Genomic DNA, 19,542 nt, shown 5'->3' with positions numbered 1-19,542 from the left:
TCCCTTTCCCCTCCCCCTTCCACGAGCTTCACTCGCTCGTGGTTCGTCTTTTCCCCTCTCCCTCTACCCCCCTTAGTGTCCAAGTTGGCGTACGGCCAGCACCAGACGAACGATAACGGATAATCCCACAGGACCCAGCGTGTAACGCCAGCCATCACTCGGACCTCCCCTCTCCACTCACACTCGCTGTCTGCGTGGACCTGAGCGTCAGCGCCCTCAGCAGTCGCGTGTCAGGCAGGGTGGCCAGCACAGAGGCCGCTGTGAACAGCATCACCGTCAGCGCCTGGCTGATGCAGGTGCGCACGAGCGCCTCCCGCCGCAGCGCGATGAGCCGACGGATGTCCGCGTTGGCATGGAAGGTACCCCCCGCCAGGAACAAGATCAGCAGCAGGACTGCCCGTTATGTTCACCAGCATGGCACCCCGGTCACCAGCGGGACGTGGGTATGTGTGGTAGTGGCAGTCGTGGGGGGCACCGGGGGTAGTGGCAGTGCATGGCATGCGCACACACAGCATGGAGCAGGGGAAGGAGGGGGCAGCGGAAGGAGGGGGTGCGAAAAGAGGGCACACAGCATCGGACGTAAGCGCTATAATCTCCAAGAGGCGGAGAGAGAGGACGGTTACGGTGAAGTGAATTACAGTGGGTTACAGTGGTTGAGCGTGGGTGAGAACGGTTGAGGGTGGTTGAGAGTGGTTGAGGGTGGTTGAGGAAGCGATGGCAGCTGGTTCCTTCAGTGGGAGCTCATCATGGGGTCCCCCAGAGATGAGGTCTTCTGGCCATAGAGGAGAATGGAGCCAACAGGGCATCAGCATCATCAGCACAGCAGCAGCAGCGGCTAGCGGCATCCCGTAGGGCTTTCCTGAGACGAGTTGCAAGAGGAGCGCATGATGATGATGATGATTGTCCCGCGGTACTCATGACCAGCGCGGGCTTGTAGCCCGTGCCTGTAGCTGCGTCCGTGCGCATGTCCAGGCCAACGTGCCCGTGTTCGATTGGCATCCGGACATTTGGGACTGGGACTAGAGGACTCGGGTCCAGCCTAACCACCGCCTTGAATCCCACACAGAGCACCCGCCGCTGCTGCTGCTGCTGCTGCTGCTGCTCTCAATCGCGGCCACCTACCTCCCGCGTGCTCGAGGATGAACACCCAGGAGAGCAGCAGCAGAAAGGGCATCAGATCCGCTAACCACTCCACGAATACCTGTGGTGGGTGCGCAGGGGAGCAGTGAAGCCCGCGCCCGCGCCGTGAAGCTCCTTAGCATTTTTTAATGAACAGCACAGGGAGGACACATCACATCAGATCCCCTTCCTCGCAAGCTGCTTCCAAGAGGCCCTCTTGCCTCTTGCAAAGCACAACACAGGTACAGAGGGGGAAGACGAACCACACACGAGTGAAGCTGCTGCCAAGGCAAGAGTGTACCAAACGTAGAGCGGGGGGGTGCGCACAGACCCATCACCGCACCGCAGATCATCATCATCGTCATCACCCCGCATCACCCCCACTGCCAGGACGGCTTCCGCGCCCCTGAACCCTATGGCTCAGCTTCCGCAGCGCTGTTAGGACTGGGGTCAGCTGTGCTGCGTGTCCCTGGAAATCTTTGTTGGACTTGTGTTGCCACTCGCGTCCGTCCCATCGCCGTGCGGCCCAACGCGGTTCCATGGCAGGGCGGTGCGGGCTGCCATGTTCCCGCAGGAGTAATAGCGGAGGGGACGCACGGAACACGAGGACTGCCAATATGGCGTTCGTTCGCTTGGCTTGGCTCCTTTCACCTCACCTGGAAGCTGACGCCCGCGTTGTCGGAAATGAGTCTATGGCGCTCCGCGGAGGCTGATACTGTGGAGGCTGTTTCGGGGTCAAGTCCCATTGCGGTGTCCACATGGGGCGCTGCAGCTGCGGCCACAGCCTGCGCTCTGCGAGTGAGCTGTCCGAAGAGCAATAAGCTCCTGGCGTGGGAGCTTTGTGATGTGAGTGGAGGAGGGTGGATTTGAGGTTGATGTGCATGCGGATGGGAGAAAATTTGTTGGCTGTGGTGGAGGGGGTTTGGTTGCTGCAGCTGCTGTTGCTGTTGAGGGGCCGACGAGCTTGGCGCGGCGAAGGGGTCACGCCCGATAAGGATCGTAACATCTCCTGGGCTCGGTGGATGTGATGAAGAGCTCCCCGTAAGCGACGGGGATGAAGGGTTGTCTAGTGAGCGATGAGCGCCATGGGTTAGGTTGGCGAAGGCAGATTGCCGGGTTGTCTGAGAGTTCGAGTTCAGGATATCAAGGAGGCGCCCCCAGGTGTCGTCTGAGGTGTTGTTACCCGTTGGTTGTTGCAGTGTGTTGAACTGCATCCTTGCATCCTAGGCCATGGCAGAATTCTCGAGGTTACTTCTTTTAGCGACTTCGTTTAGCAACTAAAGTATTGTAAATAGGACCTTCCCGTGCCAATTGTCTGCTTGGCACCGGTGAATGAAATTATTTGCATCATGTGCATCGTCAGGCCCTTGAAATTTTACAGTACAGTGCAATACACGCGAAACTACATACAGGTGATATGGATTCGTCCGCACAAAACTTGCTTCCCTATTTTGCCGCACAGCAGGGCTTTTGGAGCCGCTGAGAGCTGGAATGCTGCGACTCGTTCTGACCGCTGGCTCCGCAAGTATTTCCTGATAGTTCGCCTTCCGGCAGCGTAACAGTCAGGACTTCTGCAGATACTGGTTAACTTGAGCAATCGCAGCTTTTACTTGGACCCCGGTCGGCTGGGTCCTCAACACCTTTAGAAGGACGGCGTAAAGAAGGATAGCACAAGGCGGTACATGTTGTTCAATTTGCCGTGACGGGCTCCAACGCCCAAGATGAAGGTGGTTTGTACCTATTGTACTGAGCGCGATAGGAGGCCAAGGGATCACGCAAGTTCATCTCGACGCCCTGCAAGCTCATTATGTATGCCTGGAGCCCCACGTCCACAAGAACATTTGCCTAATTTTATTTCTCAGAAGATGGCAACGTGCCAATAAAACAGGACGGTTGCACCGGAATCTAGTCCTAGCTAGCTATCCCTAGCGAAGGGCAAGCGCAGTCCTTAAAATTGCACTATGCTGCGCTGGAGATGGCCAGCTTAGGCCGCGTTCCGGTAGAATGGCGACGCAACTGTCTTGGTCCGTTGGCAGGCTACCATCTTTGGAGAACAGCGCTAGGCAGGTCTTTCCTATGGAATCAGGCCATCAGGCATGCGTCATGAGTGTGCAGGGCGTCAGGATGAACTTGCGTGAGCCCTTTGCCCCTACACCTGAAAATGGCGAAGGTGACAACTGGGCGGGCCGCCGGGTGAGAGCAGACCACGGGACTGTTTGGGGTGAGGTGGGCAAGTCTCGAAACGTGTGCGCGTGGCCCGGTCCATTAAAACAAACAGGCGGCAAAACATGTATAGAGCTATCATATATGGGCCTTATTGCCTTTATTATCAGCATTCCTAGCATTCTGGCGATGGTGTAGTGTACACAGCGCTCTGCTGTGAATCGTCAACGTTTAATTCCTTTGATCTGTCACAGATTACCCCCAGTGTAATGGGTCAACAACGAATGAGCCATGGCGTTAGGATTTTAGGGGAGGGCAATGTGCGGGGAGGAAGGCGCGCGCCCTCACTCGAAAACATTTGGAGACACCTTTGGAACACGGCCGTGTTCGTGCCCACATTCGCGGCTACACAGCACCGTAGGTACAAGCGTTGTATCTATTTAGCTCAACTGTGCGAAGTGTACGGGCGAGGGTTGCCTGTTGTAGCACCATGGACTCACGACGGGCCTGAGTATGTTTTGGAGTCTGCAATCGTACATGCATGTTTGGATTCTGCAAATGTATATTTGATCCTACGTCTCCTCGCTGCTTTGATGGGAATCTTTCTGGAAATCACAAAATTCCAAAACGAGGGATTAACTTGGTCACCTGGTCACCTTAACTTGGTCACCTTAACCTGGTCACCTTAACTTGGTCACCCTCACACGACTTGCAACTGGATGCAAGTAAGGTTGGGGTGCCCTGGACACGTACATGGACACAGCTTCGCAAAGCTGTAAAATCGCGTAAAACCCTCTAGGCCACCGCATGTTGCATACCAAACAGGACGTGGAATAAAACTGCAGTCGTCCATGTGCCCTTTCTAGATGACCTGGTCTTAAGCGTCGAGAACAACTGCAAATTTAGGCGCAGTTGGAAACAAAGGAATCGAAGCACGACTCCGAAACTTCACGAGGAAACTAGGCGAAACCAGGACAGACGGACACTTTGACTATCTCCCTGCCACGCGTGACCTTGTGTGACTCTGTGTCTAGCCATCCCATCCCGCATCGTCACGCCAAAAAAAAACATCCACGTGGACGGTAATGTTGTCAACCAGCCAGTCGCGCCATGTCTGCCGGAAAAAAAACTATCCGGGTGCGACAGCAATATGTACAACATGTACGGACTCGACATGTACCTGACTAATGCATGGTCCTTACATGGGTGCAATAATATCTCCCCTGCTAAAGTGAGGCTACACATTAGTTATTTTATCTTGCCAAGCGGTTTGTAACCTTTGCATTATAACATTTCGACTATCTAGCTGCAGCTGGTAGGGTCAACGCAAGCAGAACTGCTATGGTGCTTGGGATTTAGCAGGATAGGCCGGGCTGGCCACGCCTTCGCGATATTGTGAATCGTACCCTTCGCAGCTGTTTTCGCATGTGTGATAGCAAGGAATGTGCGGAAAAGCTTTGAGCCTGTGAGCGCTGGGCCTCACCATTGGAGGCTTCAGTGGCCCCCCTGTACCCTGTATTCAGCAGTGTATGTATTCTCATGTGCTCTTTTGTCTTTTGCAACTCTTTGTCCATAAACTCTTTGAGCGTCTTTGGGCTTCACCTTCAGGTATCTGCGTGTTGTGTGTGTGTTGTGTGTGTGTGTGTGCACGTGTGTGTGGTGTGTGTGTGTGTGTGTGTGTGTGTGTGTGTGTGTGTGTGTGCGTGTGTGTTGTGTGTGTGCACGTGTGTGTGTTGTGTGTGTGTGTGTGTGTGTGTGCACGTGTGTGTTGTGTGTGCGTGAGTGTGTGTGTGTGTGTGTGTGTGTGTGTGTGTGCGTGTGTGCGTGCGTGCGTGCGTGCGTGTGTGTGTGTGTGTGTGTGTGTGTGTACGGACATCGTTGTGCTGAGCGCAATTGTCGAGGACGCTGCCACAGCTACCGTCGCCACCACTTCGCTAGCGAGATGTAGCGGTGTTCTTTTGCGCTTAAGGGTTTAGGAAAAGAACGAAGGGACGCCATTTGAATCACGACAATGAGTTCCGGTTGCACCGCTGTTCACGTGCGGTGGAAAGCAGGCGTGCCTGCAGTGCCATTGCCTGGGTTTTACGGGAGCTACATCATTGTTCCGGATGGGGCTGGGCACATGCTGGGCACTATGTTTCTTCTGTTTTTGTTGTTGTGCTACAGCGGCCTTCCACTTCTGTAAAATGAATGTGCAACAAGGAAGGACTATATTGAGCTGTGGATAAGAAGAGCGCAAACACGTGCAACCGCTCCTGCAGTCGCATGCAACTAGCTGGGTTGCTCAGCGCAGGTACATACAATCGCTCCTGCAGTTAAATGCGATAAACGTTAAAATGCCGGCCGGATACCAGCTTGAGGTGCCAAATGCTTTTGCGGCCGTGAAAGCAATGCGGTGGCATAATCCTCACTCACAGCTCTATTGGGGGTAGGGTGGTGAATGATGGCCGGCTTCTATGGTCACAATAGACCATTTTATGTTATATGAGATTACATTTTTCGCCACAACCTTTTATACAACCTTTTATACTATAAGGACAGGATGCGATGTAATTTTCCGCGCGGGAAATGGCTGTACTTTCCACTACTTCTGTCGTCCAGTGAGTGTATCCTATTTAGGAACATGACCGAGAAGCCAACGTTAGCTGGCAACCATTTCAAATAAGATTGCCTATCAGCCGAATCAGGCGGCTTGCTGAAACTCGATTGGATGGCGACCGTTATGTACAGGCAGCTGCGGAGGGCGAGACCTTCCGTCCGACGATTTTGAAGAGCTCCCGAATCCCACAGGCTGCCACACACAGAGCATTCGCAATTCCAAAAAGTTTTTTGTGCGAGTCAAATGCTAAAAGCATTTTTTATGGACGAGCAGCTTCGCCTAGCACAGGACCCGGGGCCCCGATGCTCGAGCCATAAAGCTGCGATGCTTGCAGAGTCGTACACAGCATTGGTTCCCATGCGTGTTCCGCGAAAAACAGTTTGGTGTTTTCCTTTGCTTGGTCTGAGGTATGGAGTAACATGTCTCGCCGCCAGGGTCATTCAACCTTCTCTGTGGAAGCCTTCAAAACTGATCTTATAAGGCTCTGTTTAAATTTACAAGAGTCCTGCAAGTGTGGCGGGGAAGGTTTGGCGCGTGTGCCACGGAATAACGTCAGGGAATTTGGGAGCCTTGTGGACAGCTTGGACGGTTTTCACAGTCATGACGTTGCAGCAAGCATCGGAGAGGCTGCTTGGTTGGAGGTTGTTAACCTACACAGCTTAACGTTGCGTCAACTAGAGGAACTTTCGCGGAGCGGGAACACTCGAGTAGGCAAGGGGGAATTTCTTTTAGGGAGCATCCTGTTTTTGATTATCAAAAGCAACGCACTGAAGGCCGGGTCAGCCTTTGGTGCTCATCTGGCCTACGTCCTTACTTCGACAGAAACGTTCCATTGTTACGCCCGACTTTTGTCAGTTTGGAGTGACCTGCTGCCTGAGGCCGTCGAGCCCAAATTGCGGCTCATCGCACAGACTTGCCTCATATTTAGCAGCTGTGCGCAGTTGACAGTTAGCGACCGGCCTTTGAATGCTGCCGACAGTAATGGTACTGCTCTGTATGAATCATGCCTGCGGGCGCTATCGGCCAGCCAGCTTCTGGAGCACATGTCTAGAAGTCTGTTGCGGATCCTGCAAGCGGCCAGTGATGCATCTACGCGCGGTCAGCTGGCGGGGAGCCAAGCGAGCAACATTCGGATGGGGGTGATGGAGACGTGCGGGTGCATTGTGAGCGCCTTACACGGGATTGCGGGAAAGCAAGGCCTCCTGGACCAGTGCTGGGCCGCGACGGAGGGGGAGCGGACGTTATCAAAAACCGGTTCACAGGACAACGAGACAACCCCGACAGGCGAGGACCTTGCAGCAAGGTTGTTGTCGCTAGCGCGCGCTGTCCTCTCCGGGACATGTCTTCAGGTAAAACTTCTTAGCGTGGCTGGTTGGGTTCTTAGAGGGTGACGGAATTCTTTTGGTGCTCGCCGTCGTACGACCACGGAATGGTGTCTGTACTGCATCCCCACTGGCATCACAGCCAGCCATTCAAGAGCTTGGCTGCGATTGCAAAACCCCCTGTTGGAACCCAGGCAGTGCAAGATTGAAAACAGTTGTTGTTGTCACGTGTGACGTGAGTGCGCGAGTAGTAGCTTAATGTGGTTTTGGAACGGTACCAGAAGCATGCAAAGATGTATATCAGTCACAGACGCCTAATGGGCCAATAGCGGGCGCATAAACGCGCGTGGACGCACGTCGAGTGGTCTGTCCTGTTCCTCAGCTTAGTGGACGGGTGGGGCGTCCCCGCCTGGCTCGCGATTTGCGGCAAGGGCCTTTCTCAAAGGCCTTGCTGTATCCACAGCTTTGCGTAAACCTGCCAGCTATCGGCGCTATCATTACACAAAATGTACATCATCTCCGTTGGGTGCAACCGCCTGCCACGGGGTGCTGTCTGCGCCCGCAGTTCCTTTTGGGTCGAGAGGTGGTGGCGGCCAGGTTGAGGCTGACGGGAGGCGCAGGACCCCGCTTTGGTCTGCCGGACTCCATGCTGCCAGAGCTCCTTGACCTGGTGAATGGTCCGCACGTCGTGAAGGCCCTAAAGGACCGGCTGCTCTCCCGCATTGGCGCGGCGGCGCTCGTGTGGCAATTGGTCCTCCCCGCGATGCCTCCGCAGCGGGAGGGGCAGCAGCAGCCGGCGGCGGCGGCGGCGGCTCCGAAACCGGAGACAACTCCAGTTCTCCTGTACAGCCCGGTCAACATTTTCGACATGGTGCTGGAGGCTCTGGCGTGTGTGGTGGACCCCTTCACGTCGGTGGAGCACCTGCCGGGGGGCAGTCAGCTCACGCTTGTGGAACCAGCCATGCTGCTGGTGCGCCTGGCGGTCCGGCTGCGTCCCAGGCACATTCGGGCGCGGCTAGGGAGGCTGTGGCACATCCTGACAACACTGCTGAGAAGGCCGTTTGTGAAGCTCCAATACGCGCAGCACCGACCGCTGCAGCTCATCGGCGGCCTGCTGAAGCTCGACTTCCCTCCGGAGGATCAGGATGAGCAGCAGCGGCAGCAGCAGCAGCAGCAGCAGCTGCAGCTGCAGCAAGGTGGGGTGGGGTGGGGGTCAGCTAGGGAAGTGGCTGCTGAGGGGGAAAAGGCGAGGAGGTGGGTTCTTGGGCTGCAGGCAGTCTTTCGGAGTGAGGAGACAGGATACGCAAGTAAGGGGGGGGGAAAGACGAACCACAAACGAGTGAAGCTGCTGCCCCAGGGCAAGAGTGTACCAGACGTAGAAGCAAAGGGGGGGGGCAAGAGGCGGTGGGTAGTCTGGCAGGCAGTCTGGCGGCAGTGTGAGGCGTCGTGGGGTTACGTCTGATGCGCTAAATGCCCCCCACAGCGCAGCGCCCCGGTGACACCGCTTTCGACCTCTCAAGGGGGGGTCAGGTTTAGGAGAGGCAGTTTTATACCCCGCTCGCTTCGGGGGAAACGATAGAGCTTGACCAAAAAAGCCAAAACCTATTAAACAAAAACATGCTGGGTGTTGTACGGATTAAGGTACGGGCTCCAAGAGTTTGTTGTACGGGATGCTTGAGAGTGGTGGTTTTGGAGCCCCAACTAACTTTCCATCAGGGACGCCCTAGAACGTTTTTGTGACTTTTACATACCGGAATACAAATGTAATGGCATATGGGGAGTTGTTTACATGAAAATGCGAAGACGTGACATGGTAAAAAAAACTGTTAAACACGCCATCTTGCGAGCTTCCTAGTTGACATCAGCCACAGGCTGCGGAAGGCCCGGTGGATTCTGGTGACAACTCAAACAGCAAAATAATCAGCTTTTAGTAGAGATTGTTCCTGATATAAAAGTTTTGTCACGCCTGTTGCTGACCGTGAACCACGCCGACATCGAGTTGCCCGGTGAGGGGTCTCCGAGCGAAAGCGACTGTATTACTGGGTCGTTTATCTCCAGATTGTGCACGCTGCATATAGCCAACAGGCCCGGTGAGGATGGATTTACTGGGAAGTAGAGGGGGGGTTCAGCCAGGCAAGTGGAAGGGTGGCAAGATGCGGGAGATGGCGTGGGCGGGGAGAGGGCTAGTCGGCAGAAATCAAACTGCGGGAGAAGTTGAAGAGGCGCCCGCAGAGGGGGCATTGGCTTGGACATGGAGGAGCCCGGGGCAGGCCTACAACTCCCGAGACGTTTTGTAGCTGGTGTTGTGGAAGGGAATGCTCGGATCTGGAATGTACCAGTTATGGGCTGAGAGGCGATTCGCGCAGAGGAGGTTTTGTGCGCGTCATAAGTTACACTCTGTGGTTGGAAAATGGGAATGATGATCCCACACTAATAGGGGGTATGTAAGAAGTGCCAGGAAGATTAACCATTTTTGCGTTTGCTTTCAATTTCGACTGGCTTTTTCCCGATCTGGTAAAGTTTACTTACAGGATTGTATTGCATGATTGCATGAATTGTATGGCAGAGAGAGTGGATGGGTCCGAGGATTCTTTGGGAAAAATGCTGCTTTGGGGTTGTAATAATAGGAGCATTACCCGCGCTCGCGCCACCCATTCCTACGCTTATTTGAAAAATATCACCAAACGAGGTTCGTTCTGCGCCCATTCCTAACATTCCCGCTCAGGTGGCGTTGGGGCATCTCGCTGCGCGTTTAACCTCCGCTGCGCGCTCGAAGCGGGTCTTGTGCCGACAATCGAACAGCTGTTGCGAGGCTGGGGCAGGGCCGCCGGCTCCGTCAGCAGGGGAGAGACGTCGTGCCTTTGCACAGTCAACCATTTGCTCCGATGGCCGTGCGTATGGACGGCCGTGCTGACCCATGGGTCAGTGAGGCAAGTGGCGTCGTTGATCGTCACGCTACGCCGGCTGGGAGAAGTATTCAAGGAGAGGGGCTTCGCGGCCATGTCCCAATCGCGCACTAACGAGCCTAACGAGCATCAGGACGCTGAGGTGGTGATCACTGCTTACATGGCCGCGCTGCTGGAGCAACAGGCCGACGTGTTGCTGCAGCCCAGAGGCGCTGCGGATCGAAGACTGCCGTTGAACGTGGCGCTCGAGTCCGGCGATTTGCCCGTCGAGGCAGTCGACCGGCTGGGGGCCCGGCCGCCAGCTGGCACCAGAGAAGCCACGCAGCAACAGGCCCTTGCCATCTTCGCCGTTTCGCAATGGCTGCCGAACGCTGTGTGGCTGGCCCGCGTCGTTGACACTTGGTTCTCTGTGGCCATGGGCAAGGCGGTGCTGCGCTGGGTGTTGGCGGCGGCGCTGCAGTGCCTGATGGCGCGGATGCGCAGCGAGGCGGAGTGGTTAGATCGCCCGGGGCAGCAAGCGCCTTCCGCTGAAGGGGGCCAGCAAGCGCCTTCCGCTGAAGGGTGCCAGCAAGCGCCTTCCGCTGAAGGGGGGCAGCAAGCGCCTTCCGCTGAAGGGGGGCAGCAAGCGCCTTCCGCTGAAGGGGGGCAGCAAGCGCCTTCCACAGACGCAGCCGGTGGTGGTGGCGGCGAGGCGAGCCCGAACGGCAGCGGGGGGCCCTGCGGTTCCGGTGCGGTCGCTTACGCGGCATGGGTCACCTTTTTAATGATTGGGGTGGACATGCTGGCCTGGATCAACAAGTACTTTGCTCAGCTCAAGGAGTTGGAACGGAGTGGGGAGCCTCCTCGAGGACCGAGCGAACAGGACGAGCCAAGGGACCATGCAGCAGGGCCGGATGTGGGGGCTGGTGGGGTTGGGGATTGCGAGCGCTTCACCGGGCTTGAACCCAGGGTACTGTTGCCCACAGTGCTCGACATTTTGGAGGTGCTTGTGTTGGCAGTGCCCCGCAGCGTGCGGCAGTGCGTCACCAAACCGAACAGCGACACGCGGGCGGACGCGGCTGCAGGGCCCCCAGCGGCTGCAGGGCCCCCAGCGGCTGCTGTTTCTGAACCCACCCAGCTCAGCCCAGCACCTACAGAGGCAGCTTCCCTTTCCTCGTCCTCCAGTATCGGGCGCCCTAAGCTGGACAGGGATATACTGCTGGATGACTGGCTTCGAAAGAAGTTGCAAGATAAAGGTCGCCACAATTTGCTGTCGGTGCTGGACGCCTGGGGGAGTGAGGACAGCCGTGGCGACAATGGCGGTGAGGTCGGTGCAGTAGGACACGGACACGGAACCGCAGCACTGGGCTTGGTTCCCCAGGAGTTCACCCCTGAGCTGGCGGCCTTGGCGGCGGAGGTGTCGAAGAAGCACAGCATAGCGCATCTGCCGGACCTGCCGTCCCCCTACGCTGCGGCTGAGGTGGTGGAGAGTGAGGGCATCAAGCTGTGCGCCAACCCGGCTTGCATGAACCTCGAGGAGCGCAGTGAGGCGGAGTTGTCCGGACGCAAGACGTGTCGGTTCTGCAAATCCGCGTACTACTGCAGCAGCCAGTGCCAGCTCGAACACTGGAACAGCCATCATAACGTGGAGTGCCGGGGTCGCGGGCAGCGGCGATGATGGGGGGGCGCCTTTTGGCGGAGGCAGGCGGATTGAGCTGCTGCCAACCGCCAAACCGATGCCGCCACTGGGGTTATGCCGCACACTTAGGTTATGCCAACACGTGACGCTCTCCGTGGTCGAGCCCGCCACCTCGTGTATACACATCGTCTGTATGTCGGATGGTGAGGGGGTGAGGGGGTGAGGGGGTGAGGGGGCGAGAGGGCGCATTGCAGTGCAGTGGTGCTTACCGGCTCACCGGCAGGCAAAGCAAGCGGAGCAAGAGAATTTAAAAGTGTCTCCTCCCGCGTGCAGTAGCGGGGTCGGGGTATAAGGATATCGGGGGGTGGCTATTTAAATATGATGGGCATTGAGGAAGGCGGTAAAAGTCCGCATTGCTGGAAGCATAACTCCCTGAGTACGCTGAGAAAGATGTGAAAGCAATAAAGCGTACATGCTAAAGTCGTGATCGAGCGCGGTCGCCCAATAGGGCCAAAAGATGGGGCTGATGGGTCCTTTGGTGGTCACGTATTGAGAAATTGCGGATTTGCGTGATTGCGGAGAACCGCCTCAAATTTCCGCCTTCTGGGCCTTGTGGCGGCAGGTGCGTCCCTGGTGCAGATGTGCAAATGTGTGCAAATGTGGATTTAATGCGAATGCATGTATGTATGTGTGTGCGTGTGTATGTGTGCGTGTGTATGTGTGCGTGTGTATGTGTGCATGTGTGCGTGTGTATGTGTGCATGTGTATGGCACCTTTGAGTTTTGCTACCCTCCAAGGGTATGTGCCCTAGGGGCCCTAGGGGCCCTAGGTTCCTGCACATGAGGAGGAGGAGGCTACCGGGAGGCGCTGCCTGGGCCCGGCAAGGGGTGATCGTAGGAACCGCGTTTGTGCATGATTGTTGTGCATTATCATCATCATCGTCATCGGATCGGAAGGATAAAGAGGAACCATGAAACGAAAGACTGGAGCGGAGGGCGTTATTTGGGGGTTGAGCCGCAGCAGCACATGTCTGCTACTGTGTGTGCTGCTCCTACTTCCTTTCATTGCCTCTAGTGCGCCTCTCTCAGCTTTCTATCATGGCTTCGGTGTTTGGTTGAGGGGTTGCTGGTTTTTCCAGGCTGGCGTGATGCCGCCCGCCCGGATGTTTAGTTGTGGTGCAGCGCTAATAGGCTTATAGCTTAGTAAGACCGCAACTTTACAAATGGCGGCACACGCGTGCGTGTGTGTGTATGTGCGTGCGTGTGTGTAGATGTGTATGTGTGTGTATGTGTATGTGTATGTGTATGTGTATGTGTATGTGTATGTGTATGTGTATGTGTATGTGTATGTGTATGTGTATGTGTGTGTATGTGTGTATATGTGTATGTGTGTGTGTCATCCCGGCAAGTGCTGCTGTTTAGAGGTCTTTGCGATTTTCGGTTGCATGAACGGTATATCCTGTTGTACAAGGGTGTTGGTTGCTTGTTAGCGGGCACTTGGCTGGTGATGGTTTAGGGGCCGGTGTGTTGTTCGACATGGCCGTCGTACCATATCCTCGGTGCACATTTTTGTCCCTCTCCGTTCGTTTCGTTTTCGTTGCACTGCAAAATGTATCAACCGCTAGAGCGATCAGGGAGATCAGAGGACTCAGCGCTGTGATATTGGATGTTTTGCATACGAGATCGACGCCGCATCGCAGTTTCGTTTCGCGACGCACATGTCCTGGAGCGAGGTTCATTTCGTCAATTAATAGTGCTGTTAGCTCACGCTTAGGTGATGTGTGTCTGTATGTCTGCGTATGGAGTCAGCTTTTTATTCGGAGCTTGTTGTTGTTGTGAGTATGAGAAATGAGGAGGTGCGACAACCTGCAATATGTGTGTGTGTTTGTCTGTGTGTGTGCCTGTGTGTTTGTCTGTGTGTGTGCCTGTGTGTTTGTCTGTGTGTGTGTGTGTGTCTGTGTGTTTGTCTGTGTGTTTGTCTGTGTGTTTGTCTGTGTGTTTGTCTGTGTGTTTGTCTGTGTGTGTGTGTGTGTTGCGGTGCCGTCCCTGGTTGTCGTCCCTTCCATCCTCACAACGTTGGCATGGAATGAAGCCCCCCCAGTGGTCAAGTAGCTATGGTTGTATGTTGCTCAAAATGTTATGTTGTATGCATGTGGGCATGTGGGCCGGCAATTTATCTGCATCCCGTGAGCCGCCGCATTTATTTTGGTTTGCATGCACGTGTACTTCTTTGCCACTGTTGGTGCGCGGACCTTTTCATGCCCAGGCTCGATGGTGCTTCTGTTCGATTGTTTCGAAAAGTGGATGCGCGTGGTTTGGTTCGCACGAGGTTTGGTTCTGCTCCAATGGTTTTCACCAATGGTGTGGAAGCCGTTGGCTTACAAACGCCGCCTGAACTGCCCACGCTATCAATGGCTATCGTGGCTATTACCGCTCCTGGAATGGGTTTGGAATGAGAAGCCGTTTGCTTGGCTCTGCTGAAAATGGCGCTGGGCTGGGCTGGGCTGGGCTGGGCTGGGCTGGGCTGGGCTGGGCTGGGCTGGGTTCGGTGGTTTTCAAACTGTTGACAACTCACGTACGTGACGGCTACTGCACAGACACTGTCACACTGCGGCCCTGGATGGCTACGGATGATTGACGCGTACGTGTGCGTACCACGAGGGCAGGAAACGAGATTTGGTATATAACCTCAAGCACACCATACACAAAGCTCTGATTCTGGGATAATTTCCGTGCTGAGGTGTGCTGATGGCAATGCCGAGGGAGAGGGTGGCAATTATGCAGGTAAGTGCGGAATGCGAACTGTGAGCGAATTCTTGGGAGAATTTCAGGCCTAAGACTTCCATAGCTATGGAGGTATTTACGTTGCCAACAGTCAGGACGCTAGGATAAATTATTGTACCAGCGTCAGGTTTTGCTATACTGCAGACATGTTGGGTAGGGCTATGGGGCAAATGGCGACATCGGAAAGGAAAGGCGAATTGAAAAAGGCGGATTATCTTCCTCTGCTTGCATCGGAAAGTCTTAGAAGTGGAACTTCCTGGGCTCGTAAATGTTTCAGCGTGACGTTGATACTCCGTAAAGCGCTCGACACTTTCGCACACAATGCTTTTCCTTATTTTTTTGCTCAGATAACGGTTTTGGATTTTTTTGCGGCACCGCTCGTGTCTACGTCGTTTTCCTTTAGACGAGCAGCACTGTTAGGTTTTCTCCTCCTCCTCGCTTGCCCTCACACGCGGCGATGGATTAGCAGGAATGTGCATGCGGCCTAACGGGCAAAGCCGATCACTCGAGCGACAGGGTCGCCAACTTACATATAAAAGACTGTTCACGAATACGTTTGCATGGTTTATGAGCGCGCACCGTCGGTCAGTCGCGAAATCTATATATGGGAGATGGCTGGGTGACCGCATGACGGCATTCCTGGCCTGAGTGCACACTGACAGTCTCGGACGTATGAGCGGGTGGGAGCATACGGGCGGCCATACGGCCACCGCTGAAGAATCTAAAACATTTCCTATGTAATTAAGAAGCCTCCTCCAAGCTTTTCCTGTATTTTTTTGGGTGATGCTTTGGGCAATTTTCCTGGCCCTCATTATCTATCGATTTACATTTGCTTCATGAATGTGTGTAGGCTGCACATATCCGACTATTTGGGTTCTAAATTCTTACTGCAGCTCCCAGCCCGACTATAAGAGGAGACCGTCTTCTCGCCTCTGCCGTGCTTTTCTTCGCAGGTTTGCGGTACGGAGAGTCAAATCGGGCTTTCCGGAGCTGTATGAAAGCGATGCGACATCTGCGGCGGTACCCATCTGGTACCGGGACCAAACTCCTCTGTTGGGCAACGCTGCACTCCCTGCGTAGTCCTCCACCAACAACCTGCCGGGACGAGGAGCGTAAAGCCATCGGCTTCAAAATATTGGAACTGGAATTAGTAAGGACTGTTTCACTTATCGTAGTGGGTGTTTACATTTATTGTAGCTCGGAGTATGATTCCAAGCCCGTTTCCGGCTAGCGATCCCCGCGAGATTGCAAGCAAGCGGTGGCGCACGCACCGTCGCAGTTTCCCGGAATGCAGGCTGACATTACATCAGAGTGATTGCTGTATAAGTATGCCATTTGTGACAGAAATCATTACCATCCTTGTACATGTAAGACAGGATGATTGCGAAAAAGGTGTCAGATAGGTGCCAGCTCTGATGTTCGGCTGATGTTCATGTAATAACGATATAATGTTCTAATGCAAAATGACTTCTGGATCTCCCTGAAAAAGATTCAGGCACTTACATCGATTTATCGTACTCGATTAGCCGCCTCAACCCCGCTTGAGATTTCAATGCAACCAGCGCTCTACGTTATTTTTTAATTTGGGCGAATTATGCCAACTTACACGACATCTGAGTACGTCATGAGTTCTGTCGTCTTAGCCTGGATGTCGGATTCCGCTCCATTTGGCCGTGCTGATTGGCACCCATAGTCCGATTACTTCCTGAAAACCAGTCGCTGTTGCACATAGCCCTTCCCTTGGGTGGTTTCCGGTCGTTAGGGAATTCAATAATCACGTATACTGCAACGTGAAGTTTACGAAAGTTTTACCTCTTCTGCTTGATCAGACCTGAATAGGACGTGTTCACATGTAGGCAAATCAGGGTTGATTCGTGCGAATTGGACTCTGAATTGGAGCTAATGGGCCTGAATCAGAATAGGGGTCTGGGGGCCCCCTCTTGGGATATGATTCGGCGTAATTGATGAAACCCATTCTCTAGAGAAGGCCGTTTAACAAACCATTGTTCATAGATACATCTATGATAATACCTTCACGTCTTCCAATTGATAGATTACACAAAGCGCACCGACCATTCGTCGCCAATAGTTGCAGCTATTCAGTACAAGGCTGGCGATGACATTGATTGAAAAGGCATATTCTTAGAATAATGCTGGCCAGCTTTAGGCTGTCATGGGCGAATCGCGACTGTGCGACGTTCTGTGCCGCAATCGCATGTGAATACAATTTGACTTGCCGGAACGAATAGGACATGTGATAATAATCCGATTTACACTACATGTGAACGCACCCTTAGCGAAATAGGTCTAGTTACATTGGTTTTGGACGGATAGCGACAAATCACCCGTGCACAAATACCGCGCATAGCAGGGCCCTGCTGGGCCAGAGAAGGCACAAAGCCCCACCAAACACCCATACATACTATTAGCCGTAAAGCCCAATGCAAACTGGAGAGTCCTTATCAACGTGTTTATCCGTGCTCAAAGCGCCAGTAGCTTGCACCGGAAGCCCCACAGGCGGCAACAAGACCCGAACACATAGCCAATCTCATAAAACAACTATCGTGAAAATATAGTTATGGTAATCAACGGACGGCCTATCGGACTAGCTCGCTTTGGTTGAGCTCTGCATGGATTGACTGGTCGCGTGTATACGTTCACCGCACACTTGGGTTATGCCAACACATAACGCTTTCCTTGGTCGAGCCGGAAAACACACATCCGTCATTCCTTTGTGTGGGAGCGTGATGAATGCATGGAGGAAGCAACACGTGTGTGTGTCCCACACATAGACGAGCAGGCTGTGTCCCCCACAAGCACTGTTAGCCTTGCGCCTGCGCTTACAAGGTGGTTTACCTTACATACGACCAGTCCCCCAAAGCGCTGGCAGACGTAAGCAATGCCCGGAAACTTCCGCTTGTCAAGGGGGCGCAAGGCACCTGCCGTGTATGTGTGTGCTCAGACATAAGCACGCACACACACCGTGCTTCCATGCATCCCCATGCTCCCACACACGATGGATGTGCGGTGTCAGGCTCGACCACGGAAACCGCTACGTGTTGGCACAATCCAAGTGTGCGGTAAACATGCACATGCAACATTCCACACAGGCGTCTTCAGGTAACTGGGACGGTGCATTCTGGTTCCAGCGGACACAAGCTGGATCCGCACATTGATATCAGCGCCCTGAAGCCAAAAGGAGTCGCGCTATGCACTGCGACCAGCGCCAACCTAAGAGGCCCCTTCGACTAGTCCGGTCGGCCAACTTCCAAAGACATTTCGTCCTGCAAGAGCCGCCGCCCCTGCTGTAGGCGTGCCGACGGATATGGCCCACCATGTAATATGATTTGGGCCGCCTGCTTGCTGGCGTACGGCCGCATGCTGCGGGGCATGTTCAGGTTCCAGCACTTCATCCGCTATCCCGTACAGAGGGCGTTGAAGGGCATCTGGGTGGCCTCCGCTAAATCCCTGGCGGGCGATTCAGAAAATACAAAGGACGCATATGGCCGGGAAAAGGAAACTAAGGCTGATACCGCGCTCCGGATATCACCACTTGCATGTGGCGAAGACCAAAACACAGAGCCCGAACCGGACAGCGAACGCAACACCTTGCAATCTGTCACCCCGATCGTACTCACCGCACCGATAGATATTCCCTCCAGCTGTCAATCCACTTATAGCTGTGCTATTGACGTTAACAGGTCTGCGGAATCTGCAACGAAGTCCAAGACGTGTACCCGAAGGTTTGCTGGGGGCCTGTAGACGTGAATCGGTGAAGGCAGCTGTACCACTGTAGTGGTCAACAGACTCAAACATTTTTCCACTGGTGATGCAAGTCCTGGAAAGGTAGAAAAGATGCGCTAGCAAAAAGGCGCATTTTCAGCTCGGTTGGCGACGTGATGAGCGTCAGCCACGACCTGTAAGTACAGTTGTAGCAGCACGGGAAGGACCGGTTATACGAAAGACGTGGAAAGTACGGTCAATAAGTACGGTTGTAGCAGCACGGGAAGGACCCGTTAATATGAAAGACGTGGAAAGTATGGCCAAGCGGTTGCGGGATTGCGGACAGGCCCCTCTTTGTGCTGATCTCTATGATACAAGAAGAGGAAGAGGGACCCTAAGATTGATATTTGTAACACGAATGATATTCGGCGTTGGCGTGGCGTGCAGCAGCGCGGGCGCGTAGACCACCTGGCAATCAGCAAAGCTTCACCAGTGTTCGCTGCAACCTGTGCCGCTTTGAAATCGTACATGCTGTCGGCAGGGCAGCTGAAAACTCCTGGAGGGAACTGCCAGGTGCATGGGGCAATAAGCTTTCTGTACCGTGTTTGGAGACCTCGCGTCCAGCCACAAGCCAGAGGGCTTCAGTAGGCCAGTCGGACTTGAATGCTAGGGAAATTTGGTGAATTGAATATTTGACATTGATTGACCGCTTACCTGTGACATTGACGCTACGGTACCAAGGAGGTACTTTTGACTTCGTTTTGACCAGAGGGGTACTTCTGTGTCATGTGTGATACAATGTTTTTGTACAATGTGTGTCTTATACAATGTTTTTCGTGCATTTTATACTGTATATTCCGTATATGCGCGTATAGCCGTGCATCTCTTCATCCCTTGCCTGCAATTATAGGCCCTGCATTGCTTAAACGTCATCGCGTGATCCGTACTCACTACTAACTTATTGTGGGGAAGGCCATTGCGTCTGCGACCACACTCCCGCGGTACCCAAACCCTTCAAAGACAATTCCGATCAGCCATTTGGCTGTTAGTGGGAGGGCGGGTGGGCCGCTCGCACGGCAATCGAGTAGAGAGTACGAAAATAACCTAATGCAGTCATCGACAGCAGAAAACGTAAGCCTCCAGCCTCATGCCGACTCTCTTACCTACCATTCATATTCTCTACCTCGTTCCCAAGACTCCGCCGCGTTGCCTCTAGTTCGGCTCGTGCCACAGGTAACTTCGCTCGTCGCTACTTTGCCATTCACCTTCGCCTCCACCCAGCCTCTGCTTCTCCACAGAAGCGGCGACC

The 19,542-nt window shown here is 54.2% G+C and overlaps 3 protein-coding genes across 3 annotated transcripts in view; 2 read left to right on the top strand and 1 right to left on the bottom strand.

Moving 5' to 3' along the window:
• VOLCADRAFT_98495 (uncharacterized protein) overlaps positions 1-2,925 on the bottom strand; it is a gene marked incomplete at both ends in the record, with an annotated part of 5,298 nt that extends 2,373 nt beyond the window's left edge. The window contains 4 exons of the mRNA XM_002957359.1: positions 182-393; positions 1,123-1,201; positions 1,776-1,944; positions 2,858-2,925. Of these exons, the coding sequence (XP_002957405.1) occupies positions 182-393; positions 1,123-1,201; positions 1,776-1,944; positions 2,858-2,925 (528 nt within the window). The remainder of the gene's footprint in view (positions 1-181; positions 394-1,122; positions 1,202-1,775; positions 1,945-2,857) is intronic.
• Positions 2,926-4,432: 1,507 nt separating this feature from the next.
• Positions 4,433-11,766, top strand: VOLCADRAFT_98494 (uncharacterized protein; the record flags this gene model as incomplete). Its single annotated transcript, XM_002957402.1, has 5 exons — positions 4,433-4,513; positions 6,793-7,230; positions 7,769-8,173; positions 9,116-9,209; positions 9,929-11,766. The coding sequence occupies 5 exons, from the start codon at positions 4,433-4,435 to the stop codon at positions 11,764-11,766; spliced, it is 2,856 nt and encodes a 951-aa protein (XP_002957448.1).
• Positions 11,767-17,852: 6,086 nt separating this feature from the next.
• Positions 17,853-18,272, top strand: VOLCADRAFT_98493 (uncharacterized protein; the record flags this gene model as incomplete). Its single annotated transcript, XM_002957401.1, has 1 exon — positions 17,853-18,272. The coding sequence occupies one exon, from the start codon at positions 17,853-17,855 to the stop codon at positions 18,270-18,272; it is 420 nt and encodes a 139-aa protein (XP_002957447.1).
• Positions 18,273-19,542: the final 1,270 nt, after the last annotated feature.

This window comes from Volvox carteri (genome assembly GCF_000143455.1).
Source record: "Volvox carteri f. nagariensis unplaced genomic scaffold VOLCAscaffold_73, whole genome shotgun sequence".
NCBI classification, from domain to species: domain Eukaryota; kingdom Viridiplantae; phylum Chlorophyta; class Chlorophyceae; order Chlamydomonadales; family Volvocaceae; genus Volvox; species Volvox carteri.
The sequence above is the reverse complement of the archived record's forward strand: the minus strand, read 5'-3'. Positions and strand labels throughout refer to the sequence as shown.